At 41.9% G+C, this 17,358-nt stretch overlaps 1 protein-coding gene across 1 annotated transcript; it reads right to left on the reverse strand.

Moving 5' to 3' along the window:
• Positions 1-1,617: 1,617 nt before the first annotated feature.
• LOC109737356 (V-type proton ATPase 16 kDa proteolipid subunit) lies at positions 1,618-3,946 on the reverse strand. The gene is made up of 3 exons (XM_020296502.4): positions 3,629-3,946; positions 3,106-3,391; positions 1,618-2,032 (listed from the first exon to the last, which is right to left on the reverse strand). The coding sequence occupies exons 1-3, from the start codon at positions 3,705-3,707 to the stop codon at positions 1,900-1,902; spliced, it is 498 nt and encodes a 165-aa protein (XP_020152091.1). The 5' UTR covers positions 3,708-3,946; the 3' UTR covers positions 1,618-1,899.
• Between the last annotated feature and the right edge of the window lie 13,412 nt (positions 3,947-17,358).

A 17,358-nucleotide genomic window follows, 5' to 3' on the forward strand; every position in this document is an offset into this window, starting at 1 on the left:
ATTCGTAGAAAGCTTGAATAAAAATAGAATGATTTCTTGATTGATCTCTTAAAAACACTCCAGCTTTATCCTGACTATCTGCAGGATTGTACGCTCCATGGACATAGGCTAGACAACCTGCATGTTGAAAATTCAAATCCATACATATAGCGGCGCTGACTCCTTATTGGAAAGTCTCCTATCTCCGTTTTCATCCTCCAGTGCACCTGCATTAAGCATTGCTTTGGAAGCATAGATAACCTGCATTGGACTCCAATTTATCTTTTTAAACAGAATGTCACATCTGGCCTTCAAATATTCCACAAAGTAGTAAAGATGAACTCTAAATTTAAATCTGGGTGATTGATAGACAAGATCAGGTTGATGACATCAGGAGGATATAAATTATGATCTAATATATCTGATTTAAAACCTAATTTAAACCAAACAGATCTAGAAAAGGTGCATAGGAAGAAAAGGTGCAAATCAAATTCAACACAGCCGCACCTACAACACTCCTTTTTAATGTGTTTGGAAAATCCAGAGGCCCTTAAAGCTGAATCAATAGCCCTTCTAATAAGCCTCCAAGCAAAAGTTTTAACTCTAGGAGCCAAAGTTCTGCTCTTCCAAACCTGGTTGAGAATGTCTATCTCTTGATTGGTCACAAGAGATCCATGATTCATAGTATTATCCTGGATCTCCTGGATAAAAGTTTTATAAGCACTTTTATTGGTACAAGTAGCATTAGGAGTGTGAATCCAGTATATAGTATCATCAATATCAGCATTAATAATAGGAATATTTAAAACATTATTTTTGAAAGTATCATCAAAGTAGGTACTAATCTTACCTTCATCCCAAACTTTAGAATTAGGTTTCCAAAGATCACTAATAATCGAACATGATCAGGTATTACATGTGTGAAAAGTAATTCTCAAGAATCAAACATGAACATACACTTGTGCGAAAAGTAATTCTCGAAACTTTTCACACGTGCGTAACACCTGATGATTCTTGATTCCAAAATAATTCAGAATTTTTTACTCTTAAAATTTTCTAAATTATTTTACAGTTCAGGTGCATCGGCACCCAAAGATCCGCGTGGGTATCAAACGCCAAAGATCCATGTGGGTATCAAACGCCACTATATTTGAGCACAGCGGAGCACACCATTCCGTCTAGTACATCGCAACGGCGAAGGATTCAGACCTCCTTTGGTTTTGGAGGAATTTTGTAGGATAGAATTTCTATAGAAAAATTTCGTTTACTGTTCTCTAGTTTGTAGGAATACAAATCATATTCTTATGAAGGAATTCTCTATCTCCACATTACATAGAAAAATAAACATTAGGAAGGACATATCATTTTCTATTCATAGGATTTGGGATGCATGGAATCTTAATTTTACAAGTTTCCTATTCCTATGATATTACTACCTTATGAAGAATTTTTCCAAGAGGTTTGAGTGGTTCCTCGGTAGGATAGTATAAAAACAAATCATTCAAAAAATCCTATAGAATTTAATCCTACAAATCAAACTATTCTTAATGATACTTTTGAACCAAAGGGTCCCATTCTAGTTTCAAACCATGTGGATTTCTCCTTTGCAAAAAGGATAATACTCAATTGGAGGATGAATGGACAAAACTCAATTGCATTAAGTTCTCGCTTATTCACCAGATTACACCGTCCAGCCAGACCCAAAAGGTAAATAACTGTGCATAAATAAGCATCAACCCCCACCCAGCATCCAGACGGAAAAAGAATGGTACATCAAGGGCAAAGCTCCCTTTGCTACAGATGTTTTTTTCTCCACCAAACAGAAGAATGAAAACTAGACATGATAACCTCTAGAGCTCAGTTTGCTGTCTGAATAATATAAAACAAGAGGGCACACAGGGCCGCGTGTATGGAACATGCCTAATCAGCACGAGACTGGCCAGCTCGGGATGACAGGATGATGCCGACAATGAGACCGTAGAGAGCGAGCGCCTCTGCGAAGATGAGGATGAGGATCATGCCGACAAACAGCTTGGGCTGTTGAGCATTTGCCCTGCAAACAATGACGTTTGATCAGAACGGGGTACAATTTCGGCAAGTTCCAATTGATCCTCCGATGTAAAGCACGCATATCAAGTCAACAGTATATAGAAGGAAAAAGAATTAAATTACATAATCGTGTACGTAGCAATTATCAGAGTCTTACCCAGGAAGCAACAAACCAGTAGAAAGGAAAGAGCTAACTAATAACATTGACAAATGCTAAACCCTTAATAAGGAATTAGAACCAGCGTAGCTTAGTTCCAAGTTTGGGAGTTCCATTTACAGATAGTTGCACGCATACATATTGCCAAAACTTAACAAACAGAGAGAATCATACTACTAACTAAACATATAGGACATCACACTAACTAATAAACTACAAAGACCAGAACAAATACAAAGTATACAGTTCAAAGAGTATCATAAATCCACAAAGGCGGTTCCACTGAAAAATGTTTTTGTCTGGTGAGCAGCATATATAAAGTAAATCCACCATAAATAGACCGACTTACACAAAATTCATGGTGAAAGAAGTAATTGACATAACAAAGGCTCATCATCTATAGTACGTAGGTGAGGGAAGAAATAGCCAGTGTCATTTTTCTATAACTCAAGATTGTTTCCTAAGATAATTGGTACAACAAGCATATCATGCCTAGAGAGAAGTGTAGTAATAATAAGAGCTCGCATATGTTCATCCTCAGATTTCAGCTTATTGATGAATTGTTAGTCTAGTCATAAACAATCTAAGAGGATTTGTGTAGAGAATAATCCATGCTGTAACTGAAATTTACTTCTGTTAAGGCTATACTGGAGTATACTGAGACAACTAAATAAATGAAACTTGAACAGCGAGCCTACAGAGATTCAAATCTCAAACAGAATCAGGCCTATGAAATTGGGTCAGAATCATCCACCTAAATGCATCCCTTCAAATGCAACACATGCGCCTGCTAGCTACTAGTACTATGTAGGCACAGGCGTGAGGGATGTGCATTAACAATGCAAATTAGTCATCAACAAACCAACATACCAGCAAAATCAGTGCGTATAACACAATAAGAGATGATAAATTGAGCTTACCTGACTCCAGCATCACCAACAATGCCGATGGCCATGCCAGCAGCAAGGCCTGCAAGGCCACAGGCGAGGCCGGACGAGAGGTGGGCGTAGCCGTCGAAGAGGTAGTAGGGCTTGGCCTTGGGGTTGATCCCGGTACTGATGATGACGGCGATAATAAGCCCGTAGATACCGAGCACTCCAGCCATGACAACGGGCACGATGGACTTCATGACGAGCTCCGGGCGCATGACTCCCATGGACGCCACGCCGACGCCGCTCTTGGCCGTCCCGTAGGCCGCTCCCATACCTGCAAGACAGGGACACGGAGAGATCTCGTCAACGATCGCAGGGACTAACCCAAGACCAAAGCGCGCGCTTCGTCTCGTCAGCTAAACGAATCGAATCTACGGAATCGAAAGACGCGCACGCTAGAAGGGACAACGCTCCGCCGATCCGGGCGGATCAGAGCTCCAACCGTGTTCCCCCAAACATATGTAAGCTACACAAAGGCTGGCAAGTTTACAAGAGATGGAAGAGGGCGTACATGAGAAGACGAGCGCCGCGGCGGCGCCGAGAAAGCCGAAGAAGGGGGCGGTCTCATCGCCGCTGAACACCGACGACATCTTCCTCCTGCTGCTACTGCTGCGATCGGCGCTCTGCTCGCTCGTCCACCCAAGCAAGAGCTCGAGCTTTTCTGTTGTCGCTTTGGGATTTGGTTTGGGCTTCCACGATCTGATCTGAGGAGGAGGGCGTTGGAGATTGGGCAAGAAGAAGACGGGGTGGGGCGGAATGTTTTTTACTGGACGGTTTTGCCCTCTTGATGTAGGAGCCGTGTACCCGTGGTTGCCCGGTCAGGAGGGGCACCGGTGCCCTTGTCTGGGTGGAGATTGTAGAATTGGTGTCTCACTGCTCGTGGGCCACGTGGAAGGAGCGTTGCGTGGTTGACGTTGTTCCAGCCTTTCGCGTACCCACGGGTCGTGCTCTACTCATCTACTAGTCGTCTCTGGAAGACGATTTCTGGCAAGCAGGGGTGAAGTTCGTGTACCGTGGAAAACCTTCGCTCGCGCTCATTATCTTGGGGAGGTGCACGTCCTCCACTTCAAGTTGATGGAGTCCGACACGCTCTTCATCAAGATCTTCGGGCTTTCAGGTGCTTGTCTTGGGTGCTGCGTAGAAAGCTCGAGCGACGACGAAATCTTCTCGAGCGACAGCGACGAAGAGGACACCGATGGTGAAGATGGCGGCGGCGAGCATCCGGTCGTCAAGTCCGAAGACGACGACTCGGACTCCGACTGAACGCTGATAGCACCGTCATCACCAGCTAGGCGTCGGCAGCACCATCCTGTCGAGCAGACTCGAGACCTTGCGACGCCTTTCATTTGCGGTCTTATCCTTGCCTCGAGTCTGCTCGACAGGATTAGTTGCAGCTGCATTTACATCGAGTGCAAGGAGGGCAAAAGGAGCGCCTGGGCGATGCCCTGGTCACCCTCGCCAGGACCAGAGGGACGCAGCCCGACAAGATCGGGAGGGCGGCTCCCGATAGGGAAGACGAAGCCGGAGTCCATGAGCCTGCCGGGGTCCAGCTGGAGGTGGTGGTGGCGTCTAGGCGAAGCACCCCCGGCAAATCGCTCTGCCGGGGTCCATCTGCAGATGATGGTGCTGCCGACGCCTAGCTGGTGATGACGGTGCTATCAGCGTTCAGTCGGAGTCCGAGTCGTCGTCTTCGGACTTGACGACCGGATGCTCGCCGCCGCCATCTTCACCATCGGTGTCCTCTTCGTCGCTGTCGCTCGAGAAGATTTCGTCGTCGCTCGAGCTTTCTACGCAGCACCCAAGACAAGCACCTGAAAGCCCGAAGATCTTGATGAAGAGCGTGTCGGACTCCATCAACTTGAAGCGGAGGACGTGCACCTCCCCTTGCCGGCTTTAAATGCAGCTGCAACTAATCCTGTCGAGCAGACTCGAGGCAAGGATAAGACCACAAATGAAAGGCGCGGCAAGGTCTCCTCACGTGCAAGTTCCTCATACGTAGGCGTAATATAGAATGACGGGAAATTACAAATGAAACAAACTTTCGACTTATGTTTCTTTGATGTACTTCTTATCGCGTGGATAAAAAGTGGGGCCGCCAAGCGAGTGACCACCGTGATCTCATGTGCCTGAAAATAGTGGCGCAGCTTCCTTGAGGCCATGAGTAGGCCAAAGAGTAACTTTTGCTCGCCCGAGTACCTTGACCTAGCCCCCTGCAATAGGAAGCTAACAAAGTATACTGGCCGTTGCACCACTTTCTTCTTTGATGTAACCTGCTTCTCAGATGTTTTCCCTGGCACCACTTTTTCCTTCCCGGCATCTAGCCTTGCCGGAGAACACGTGTGCATCCCTCTGCGCAACTAGTGCAACACTGACCACTTGATTCGTCACCGCCAAGTATAGCAACAACGATTCTTGTGGTTTGGGCGCGACTAGAGTTGGCGCAGAAGACATGTACTTTTTTCAGGTCATGCAGCGCAGCTCTGCTTCCGGAGTCCATTACCAGACCCACCTTTTTCAGTATCTTGAAAAAAGGCAAGGCGCGCTCGGCAGACCATGAAATAAACCTACTCAGAGCTGCGACACAACCGGCAAGGCGTCGCACATCCTTGACGGTCTTGAGTGCTTGGATTTGCTCAATAGCCTTGATCTTGTCGGGGTTCGCTTCAATCACATGTTGAGATACAAAGAACCCACACCGAACACACACTTCTCGGGGTTGAGCTTCATGTTGATCTTACGCGAGTTGGAGAAGGTTTCCTCCAAATCTTGAATCAGGGTGGACTTGTCCTTGGTCTTGACCACAATATCATCCATGTAGGCTTCTATGTTCCTGTGTAGATGTGGCTCAAAACCGATCTGAGCTGCCCTCGCGATCATCGAACCCGCACTCTATAATCCGAAAGGCATCCGTACAAAACAGTACGTGTCACATGAAGTAATGAATGTGGTTTTCTCTTCATCTTCTTTGGACATGAATATCTGGTGATATCCGGAGTAGGCGTCAAGAAATGAGAGCAGATCACAGCTGGCAGTGGAGTCTACAATCTAGTCGATGCGCTGCAAGGGGAAAGGATCTTTTGGGCATGATTTGTTGAGGTCAGTGTAATCAATACAAAGTCTCCATTTCCCATTTGCCTTGCGCACGACAACCGGATTCGCCAACCAGGTTGGATGTATCACTCCTCTGACTAGGCCAGCTGCCTCGAGTTTCTTGATCTCTTCTGCTATAAATTGTTGTCGTTCCAAGGCTTGCTTTCTGACCTTCTGCTTGACGGGCCGAGCGTGAGGGTAGATAGCAAAGTGGTGCTCAATTACCTCCCTGGGAACGCCGGGGATGTCAGATGGTTGCCATGCAAACACATCTACATTCGCCCGCGGGAAGGCAATGAGTGCGCTTTCCTATTTGCTGTCTAAGGTGGCACTGATGGTGAAAGTACCACCAGTGCCTTCCTCCCTTGTTGGCACCTTCTTTGTCGCGTGTGGAATAGCCTTGGATCTCTTGCCAACAGAGCTTTCCGGCAAATCCTCAACGGGTGCACGGCACTCCGAGGAGGCGCGCTTCCCGAAGGCCCCGCTGGATGGCTTGCCTTTTTTTGCTATTCTTTGACTTGGCAGGAGCTGTTGCCTTGTCGGTTTCTATAGGATCAAAAGTATGTCTAGAGGGGGTGATTAGACTACTTGACCAAATAAAAATCTATCATTTTCCCAATTTTAGTTGTGGGCAGATTTTAGCAATTAGCACAAGTCAAGCAATCAACCTACACATGCAATTCTAAGAGTATAGCATCGAAATGTAAAACATTGCATATTAAGGTAAAGGGAAGGGTTTGGAGAAGGCAAACACAATGGAGACATGGAGATTTTTGGCATGGTTCCGATAGGTGGTGCTATCTGCTACTTCTTGAACTTGCGTTGGTTTTTCCCTTGAAGAAGGAAGGGTGATGCAGCAAAGTAGAGATAAGTATTTCCCCCAGTTAAGAACCAATGTATCAATCCAGTAGGAGGAACACACAAGTCTACAATGATAGCACCTACACAAACAAACAAATACTTGCACCGAACGCGATAAAGGGTTTGTCAATCCCTTCACGGTTACTAGCAAGGATGAGATCTGATAGAGATAGGTATAAAGATAAATAAAAGTGCAAAACAAAGTAAAGGTAAATAAATTGCAGCAAGGTATTTTTTTTGGTTTTTGGTTTTGTAGATCTGAAAATAATATGATAAAAATAAACCCGGGGGCCATAGTTTTCACTAGAGGCTTCTCTCTTGAAAGACGCATACGGTGGGTAAACAAATTACTGTTGAGCAATTGATAGAGAAGCGCAAAGTTATATCTAAGGCAATGATCATGAATGTAGGCATCACGTTCATGACAAGTAGACCGAAACGATTCTGCATCTACTACTATTACTCCACACATCCACCGCTATCCAGCATGCATCTAGTGTATTAAGTTAACAAGAACGGAGTAACGCCTTGAGCGAGATGACATGATGAAGAGGGATAGATCCAATCAATATGGTATAAACCCCATCTTTTTATCCTTAATGGCAACAATACAAATATGTGCCTAGCTGCCCCTTCTGTAACTGGGTGAGGACACCGCGAGATTGAACCCAAAACAAAGCACCTCTCCCATTGCAAGAAAAATCAATCTAGTTGGCCAAACCAAATCAATAGATCGGAGAGAAATACAAAGCTATCTTAATCATGCATAAAAGAGTTAAGAGAAGACTCAAATAATATTCATAGATAATCTGATCATAAATCCACAATTCATCGCATCTCAACAAACGCACGCAAAAGAAGATTACATCGAATAGATCTCCAAGAACATCGAGGAGAACATTGTATTGAAGATCAGAGAGAGAGAGAAGAAGCCATATAGATACTAGCTATGGACCCATAGGTCGATGGTAAACTACTCACACATCATCGGAAGGGCAGCAAGGTTGATGTAGAAGCCCTCCGTGAACGAATCCCCCTCCGGCAGAGTACCGGAAAAGGCCCCAAGATGGGATCTCACGAGGACAGAAGCATACGGCGGCGGAAAAGTATTTTTGGTATGCCCTCTAGTATACGGGGAATATTTGGGTATTTATGGACCAAAGATTAGGGTTAGAAGACCTACGAGGGACCCACAAGCTTGGGGGGCGCCCCTAGGGTGCGGCCTCCATGCTTGTGGCCCTCTCGTGGCTCTTCTGGCCTCCTCCCGAAGCTTCCTAGGTGTCTTCTGGTCCTAGAAAAATCGTCAAAAAGTTTCATTCCATTTGGACTCTGTTTGGTATTGATTTTCTGTAAAAGATAAAAACAAGGAAAAACAGCAAGTGGCACTAGGCACTAGGTTAATAGGTTAGTCCCAAAAATTGATATAAAATAGCATTATAATGCATATAAAACATCCAAGATGGGTAATATAATAGCATGGAATAATAAAAAATTATAGATACGTTGGAGACGTATCAAGCATCCCCAAACTTAATTCTTGATCGTCCTTGAGTACGTAAACGGTAAAAACAATTTTTTTTATGTGGAATGCTACCTAACATGTTTATCAATTTAATCTTTCTTTATGCGGCATGAATATTCAGATCCATAAGATTCAAAACAAAAGTTTAATATTGACATAAAAACAATAATACTTCAAGCATACTCCCTCCGTCCGAAAATACTTGTCATCAAAATGGATAAAAAGGGATGTATCTAGAACTAATATACATCTAGATACATCCCCTTTTATTCATTTTGATGACAATTATTTCTGGACGGAGGGAGTACTAAATAAAGCAATCATGTCTTCTCAAAATATCATGGCTAGAGAATGTTTTCCCTACAAAATCATACAATCTTGTCATGCTCTATCTTCATCACACAAAGTATTTATCATGCGCAACCCCGATGGCAAGCCAAGCAATTGTTTCATACTTTTGACGTTCTTAAGATTTTTTAACTCTCACGCAATACATGAGCATGAGCCATGGATATAGCACTATAGGTGGAATAGAATATGATGGCGTAGGTTGTGTGGAGAAGACAAAAAAAGAGAAAGTCTCACATTGACGAGGCTAATCAACGGGCTATGGAGATGCCCATCAATTTATGTCAATACAAGGAGTAGGGATTGCCATGCAACGGATGCACTAGAGCTATAAGTGTATGAAAGCTCAAAAAGAAAACTAAGTGGGTGTGCATCCAACTTGCTTGCTCACGAAGACCTAGGGCAATTTGAGGAAGCCCATCATTGGAATATACAAGCCAAGTTCTATAATGAAAAATTCCCACTAGTAATATATGAAAGTGAAAAAATAGGAGACTCTCTATCATGAAGAACATGGTGCTACTTTGAAGCACAAGTGTGGAAAAGGATAGTAACATTGTCGCGTCTCTCTTTTTCTCTCGTTTTTTGTTTTTTTTTAAAAAAAATTTGGGCTCTTTGGCCCCTTTTTTATTTATTTAAGTCTGGAGTCTCATCCCGACTTGTGGGGGAATCATAGTCTCCATCATCCTTTCCTCACATAGGACAATGTTCTAATAATGATGACCATCACACTTTTATTTACTTACATCTCAAGAATTACACCTTGATACTAGAATAAGAATATGACTCTATATGAATGCCTCATGCACATGATTATGCAAGGCAATATGAAAATGATGGTGTGTGTCATAATAAAGAGGAACAGTGGAAGTTGCATGGCAATATGTCCATAATAGGTAGGTATATGGTGGCTGTTTTGAATGCCTCCGGCGGTGTACCGGGATGTGCAATGAATCAAGAGTGACATGTATGAAAGAATTATGAACGGTGGCTTTGCCACAAATACGATGTCAACTACATGATCATGCAAAGCAATATGACAATGATGAGCATGTCATAATAAACGGAACGGTGGAAAGTTGCATGGCAATATATCTCGGAATGGCTATGGAAATGCCATAATAGGTAGGTATGGTGGCTGTTTTGAGGAAGATATAAGGTGGCTTATGTGTGAAAGAGCATATCATATCACGGGGTTTGGATGCACCGGCGAAGTTTGCACCAACTCTCAAGGTGAGAAAGGGCAATGCATGATACCGAAGATGCTAGCAATGGTGGAAGGGTGAGAGTGCGTATAATCCATGGACTCAACATTAGTCATAAAGAACTCACATACTTATTGCAAAAGTTTATTAGCCCTCAAAACAAAGTACTAATACGCATGCTCCTAGGGGGATAGATTGGTAGGAAAAGAATCGCTCGTCCCCGGCCGCCACTCATAAGGAAGACAATTGAAAATAAATCATGCTCTAATTTCATCGCGTAATAAGAGACCATACGTGCATGCTTCGGTAATCACAAACTTTAACAGAAATATTCTTACTAGTCCACAATTGCTCACTAGCATGACTCTAATACCACCATATTTATATCTCGAAACAATTGCAAGGAATCAAACTTCTCATATATTCAATGATCTTCATGAAAGTTTTTATTATATCCCTCTTGAATACCCATCATATTAGGACTAAATTCATAACCTAAGCAAATTTCCATACTATTTCTGAGACTCTCAAAATAATATAAGTGAAGCATGAGAGTTCATCAATTTCTTTAAAATAAAACCACCGCCGTGCTCTAAAAAGATATAAGTGAAGCACTAGAGCAACTACCTAGCTCAGAAGATATAAGTGAAGCACTAGGGCAACTACCTAGCTCAAAAGATATAAGTGAAGCACATAGAGTATTCTAATAAATTCACGATTAATGTGTGTCCCTCTCAAAAGGTGTGTATGGCAAGGATGATTGTGGCAAACTAAAAAGCAAAGACTCGTATAATACAAGACGCTCCAAGCAAAACACATATCATGTGGTGAATAAAAAAAAACCTCAAGTAATTTACTGATGGATTGAAGACAAAAGAGGAGATGCCATCCGGGGCATCCCCAAGCTTAGATTCTTGGTTGTCCTTGAATATTACCTTGGGGTGCCTTGGGCATTCCCAAGCTTAGGCTCTTGCAACTCCTTATTCCGTAGTCCATTGAAACTTTACCCCAAACTTGAAAACTTCACAACACAAAACTCAACAAAAAACTCATGAGATCTGTTAGTGAAACGAAGCAAATAACCACTTTTAGGTATTGTTGTAAACTCATTCCAATTTTATATTTGTGTTATATGTACTGTATTCTAACTTCTCCATGGTTCATACCCCCCGATACTACCCATAGATTCATCAAAAATAAGCAAACAACGCAATGAAACGGAATATGTCAAAAACAGAACAGTCTGAAGTAATCTAGACTTTAGCCAAACTTATATAAATTCAAAAATTCTGAAAAAATTAGGAAAACGTATGCAATTTGTATATCAATAAAGTGTAAAAAAATCAAGAATTTATCAGGTTCCAACAGATCACATCAATTCTATTACTGGGCGCAAAAGTTTCTGTTTTCTCACATAATCAAATCAACTATCACCCAAATCATCCCAAAGGTCTTACTTGGCACAAACGCTAACTAAAACACTAAAACAGAATCATAATAGAAGTATAATTGCATATTTATTGAAAAACAGAAGCGAAACATAAAAAATAAAATAAAATTGGGTTACCACCCAACAAGCGCTATTGTTTTACGCCCCTAGCTAGGCATATTGCATAGATCTAAGTATTGTCATCTTTGGTATTCAATCCATATGTAGCCCTCTTAATAGATTCATATGACAACTTAATTTTCTTTCTTGGAAAGTGTTCCATGCCCTTCCTTAACGGGAAATGAAATCTAATGTTTCCTTCTTTCATATCAATAGTTGCACCAATCGTTCTAAGGAAAGGTCTACCAAGAATAATAGGGCATGTAGGATTGCAATCTATATCAAGCACAATAAAATCTATGGGCACACAATTCCTATTTGCAACAACAAGAACATCAGTAATTCTTCCCATGGGTTTCTTAATAGTGGAATCTGCTAAGTGCAAATTTAAAGAACAATCATCAAGTTTGTGGAAACCTAGCACATCACATAAAGTTTTTGGAATAGTGGAAACGCTAGCACCCAAATCACACAAAGCATTGCACTCATAATCTTTAATCTTAATCTTAATAGTAGGTTCCCATTCATCATAAAGCTTTCTAGGAATTGAAACTTCCAACTCAAGTTTTTCTTTAAAAGATTCCATCATAGCATCAATAGTATGTTTAGTAAAAGCCTTGTTTTGATTATAAGCATGAGGTGATTAAGCATAGATTGCAACAAGGAAATACAATCAATCGAACAACAATTATCATAATTAAAGTCCTTGAAATCCAAAAGAGTGGGCTCATCACTAGTTAAAGTTTTTACCTCGCCAATCCCACTTTTATCAATTTTTTCATTAAGATCTTCACCCTCCAAATTATTGGGATGCCTTCTAGCTAAAGTTGACTCATCTCCAGTCCCTTATTTATCAATTTTTATATTAGCAAACAAAGATTCAATAGGAGTCACACCAATCACTTTAGGATCTTCATCAAGATTATCGCAAAAACTAGAAGAACATACTTTTTCTAGCAATTCTCTCTTAGCACGCATCCTAGCGGTTCTCTCCCTACTCTCATTAATAGAAATCTGAATAGCTTTAAGAGACTCATTACTATCAAGCTTGGGTGGCATAGATCTAATCTTAAAAGAATCGATCTCATGAGAAATTATATCGACGTTTCTAGCCAAATCATCAATTTTAAACAATTTTTCTTCTACCATAGCCTTGAAAATCTTTTGGGAGTTTATAAAATCTTTAATATTATTCCAGAGGGTATCTTATTATAATTTCCATAAGAATTTTTGTAGGAATTACCATAATTATTAGAGGAATTACTAGGAAATGACCTAGGATTGAAATTGCCTCTATACGCACTACAAAAAAATACACTTCCGTGATGATACGTGTTTGTCACAGTAGGTCACGCTTTTTTTCATACATGTACATCCATGACGATTTTATGACAGAATCAAGATAGTCATACCTGTGCTGTCGTAGAAGTGTTCCATGACAATACCAAAATTATCATCACGGATGAGTCCACTTCCATGACGATAAATGGCGCGTCATGGAAGTGCTTTCGTCAAGGGTAACCGACACGTGGCATCCACCGTAACGGGTCGCCGTTAAGCTATCGGATTCCGGTTTGGATCCGATAACCCGTTAACAGCCCGGACCAATGGGTATTTTCCACATGTAAAATCATCATTGGCTAGAGGAAACACGTGTCGGCTCCTTGGTGGGCCAGATGTTGTCTGTCCAATGGAGGAGACATGCCTATGATACGTCGACATGTGGCAGGGCCCAACAGAGGCCCATATAGGTTAAAAAGGCCGGCCCAGTCAAAGGCCAGTAGTATTTACTCAGGTACTAGCGGGCCAGCCCAATAACGGCTTGTTTAAACATGACCCATTTACGGCCCGAAGCCAAATCTGGCCCATTAATTGTTTGCCGAATATTTGGGCCCAATTACGGCCCAGTGACATTTCGGTTTGTTAGAGGCCCGATGTAGACATGGGCCCATTTCAGCCTGGTGTGTCTTTCAGCCTAGGAATGGCTCGTGCTGCCCATGGGCCATATATGGTCCGATGCGACATCCAGCCCTCTAACGGCCCGTGATAAAGGTGGCAACTGTTCAGCCCAACGTGACTTTGGGCCTGTTAAAGGCCTGTTGATACGTCCATTTTGCATCATGCTTTTATATTGATATTTATTGCTTTATGGGCTATTATTACACATTATGTCACAATACTTATGCCTATTCTCTCTTATTTTACTAGGTTTACATAAGGAGGGAGAATGCCGGCAGCTGGAATTCTGGGCTGGAAAAGGAGCAAATATTAGAGACCTATTCTGCACAACTCCAAAAGTCCCGAAACTCCACGAAAGTTATTTTTGGAAATAATAAAAAATACTGAGTGGAAGAAATACCAGAGGGGGCCCACACCCTGGCCACGAGGGTGGGGGGCGCGCCCTACCCCCTGGGCGCGCCCCCTACCTCGTGGGCCCCCTGTTGGCCCTTCGGTGCCCATCTTCTGCTATATGAAGTCTTTCATCCGAAGAAAAATCATAAGCAAGCTTTCGGGACGAGACTCCGCCGCCATGAGGCGGAACCTTGGCGGAACCAATCTAGGGCTCCGGTAGAGCTGTTCTACCAGGGACACTTCCCTCCGGGAGGGGGAAATCATCGCCATCGTCATCACCAACGATCCTCTCATCGGGAGGGGTCCAATCTCCATCAACATCTTCACCAGCACCATCTCCTCTCAAACCCTAGTTCATCTCTTGTATCCAATTCTTGTCTTTAAGTCTGGGATTGGTACCTGTAGGTTGCTAGTAGTGTTGATTACTCCTTGTAGTTGATGCTAGTTGGTTTATTTGGTGGAAGATCATATGTTCAGATCCTATATGCATATTAATACTCCTCTGATTATGAACATGAATATGCTTTGTGAGTAGTTACGTTTGTTCCTGAGGACATGGGAGAAGTCTTGCTATTAGTAGTCATGTGAATTTGGTATTCATTCGATATTTTGATGAGATGTATGTTGTCTCTCCTCTAGTGGTGTTATGTGAACGTCGACTACATGACACTTCACCATTATTTGGGCCTAGAGGAAGGCATTGGGAAGTAATAAATAGATGATGGGTTGCTAGAGTGACAGAAGCTTAAACCCTAGTTTATGCGTTGCTTCATAAGGGGCTGATTTGGATCCACTTGTTTCATGCTATGGTTAGGTTTACCTTAATACTTCTTTTGTAGTTGCGGATGCTTGCAATAGGGGTTAATCATAAGTGGGATGCTTGTCCAAGTAAGGACAGCACCCAAGCACCGGTCCACCCACATATCAAATTATCAAAGTACCGAACGCGAATCATATGAACGTGATGAAAACTAGCTTGACGATAATTCCCATGTATCCTCAGGAGCGCTTTTCTCTATATAAGAGTTTGTCCAGGCTTGTCCTTTGCTACAAAAAGGATTGGGCCACCTTGCTGCACTTTATTTACTTTTGTTACTTGTTGCTCGTTACAAATTATCTTAGCACAAAACTATCTGTTACCTACAATTTCAGTGCTTGCTGAGAATACCTTGCTGAAAACCGCTTATCATTTCCTTCTGCTCCTCGTTGGGTTTGACACTCTTACTTATCAAAAGGACTACGATAGATCCGCTATACTTGTGGGTCATCAAGACTCTTTTCTGGCGCCGTTGCCGGGGAGTGAAGCGCCTTTGGTAGGTGGAATTTGGTAAGGAAAAATTTATATAGTGTGCTGAAATTTACTGTCACTTGTTACTATGGAAAGTAATCCTCTGAGGGGCTTGTTCGGGGTATCTTCACCCCGACCAGTAGAGCAAAGAGTTGCTCCTCAACCTACTGAACCTACTGAAGATGAAAATGTCTACTTTGAGATTCCTTCGGGTATGATAGAAAAACTGCTAGCTAATCCTTTTGCAGGAGACGGAACAATGCATCCTGATGAGCATCTAATCTATGTGGATGAAGTTTGTGGATTATTTAAGCTTGCAGGTGTGCCCGATGATGTTATTAAGAAGAAGGTCTTCCCTTTATCTTTGAAGGGAGATGCATTGACATGGTATAGGCTATGTGATGGTATGGGATCATGGAACTACAAACGATTGAAATTGGAATTTCATCAGAAGTTTTATCCTATGCATCTTGTTCATCGTGATCGCAATTATATATATAATTTTTGGCCTCGCGAAGGAGAAAGCATCGCTCAAGATTGGGGGAGGATTAAATCAATGTTATATTCATGCCCCAATCATGAGCTCCCAAGAGAGATAATTATTCAAAAAAATTATGTTCGGCTTTCTGATAACAATCGCACCATGCTCGATACTTCTTGTGCTGGCTCTTTTATGATGAAGACTATTGAATTCAAATGGGATTTATTGGAAAGAATTAAACGCAACTCTGAAGATTGGGATCTCGACGAAGGTAAGGAGTTAGGTATGACACATAAGTTTGATTGTGTTAAATCTTTTATGCATACCGATGTTTTCCGTAAATTTAGCACTAAATATGGACTTGACTCTGAGATAGTAGCTTCTTTCTGTGAATCTTTTGCTACTCATGTTGATCTCCCTAAGGAGAAGTGGTTTAAATAGCATCCTCCCATAGAAGTAAAAGTAGCTGCACCTATTAAAGTTGAAGAAAAGACTATCACTTATAATGATCCTATTGTTCCTACTGCTTATGTTGAGAAACCACCTTTTCCTGTTAGGATAAAAGATCATGCTAAAGCTTCAACTGTGGTTCGTAAAAGCAATATTAGAACCTATACACCTCCTGAGCAAGTTAAAGTTGAACCTAATATTGCTATTGTTAAAGATCTCTTGTCTGATAATATTGATGGGCATGTTATTCATTTCTGTAATGAAACTGCTAGAATTGCCAAACCTTGTGCTAAAGATAGACATATACATGTGGTAGGCATGCCTGTTATTTCTGTTAAAATAGGAGATCATTGTTATCATGGCTTATGTGATATGGGTGCTAGTGCTAGTGCTATACCTCATGACTTATACAAAGAAATTATGCATGATATTGCACCTGCTGAGATAGAAGATATTGATGTTACCATTAAGCTTGCCAATAGAGATACCATATCACCCATTGGAATTGTTAGAGATGTTGAAGTCTTGTGTGGGAAAACTAAATATCCTGCTGATTTTCTTGTTCTTGCTTCCCCACAAGATAGCTTTTGTCCCATTATTTTTGGTAGACCCTTCTTGAACACAGTTAATGCTAAGATAGACTGCGAAAAGGATGTTGTTACTATTGGTCTAGGTGATATGTCTCATGAGTTCAACTTTTCTAAATTTCGTAGACAACACCGTGAAGAGGAATTGCCTAGTAAAGATGAAATTATTGGTCTTGCTTCTGTTGTTGTGCCTCCTAGTGATCCTTTAGAACAATATTTGCTAGACCATGAAAATGATATGTTTATGAATGAAAGAAGGGAAATAGATGAAGTATTCTTTAAACAGGAACCCACCCTGAAACACAACTTGCCTGTTGAAATCCTAGGGGATCCTCCTCCACCCAAGGGTGATCCCGTATTTGAGCTTAAACTGTTACCTGATACTCTTAAATATGCTTACCTTGATGAGAAAAAGATATATCCTGTTATTATTAGTGCTAACCTTTCAGAGCATGAAGAAGAGAGATTATTGAAAACTCCGAAGAAGCACCGTGCTGCTATTGGGTAT

This window comes from Aegilops tauschii, chromosome 5 (genome assembly GCF_002575655.3).
Source record: "Aegilops tauschii subsp. strangulata cultivar AL8/78 chromosome 5, Aet v6.0, whole genome shotgun sequence".
NCBI lineage: Eukaryota > Viridiplantae > Streptophyta > Magnoliopsida > Poales > Poaceae > Aegilops > Aegilops tauschii.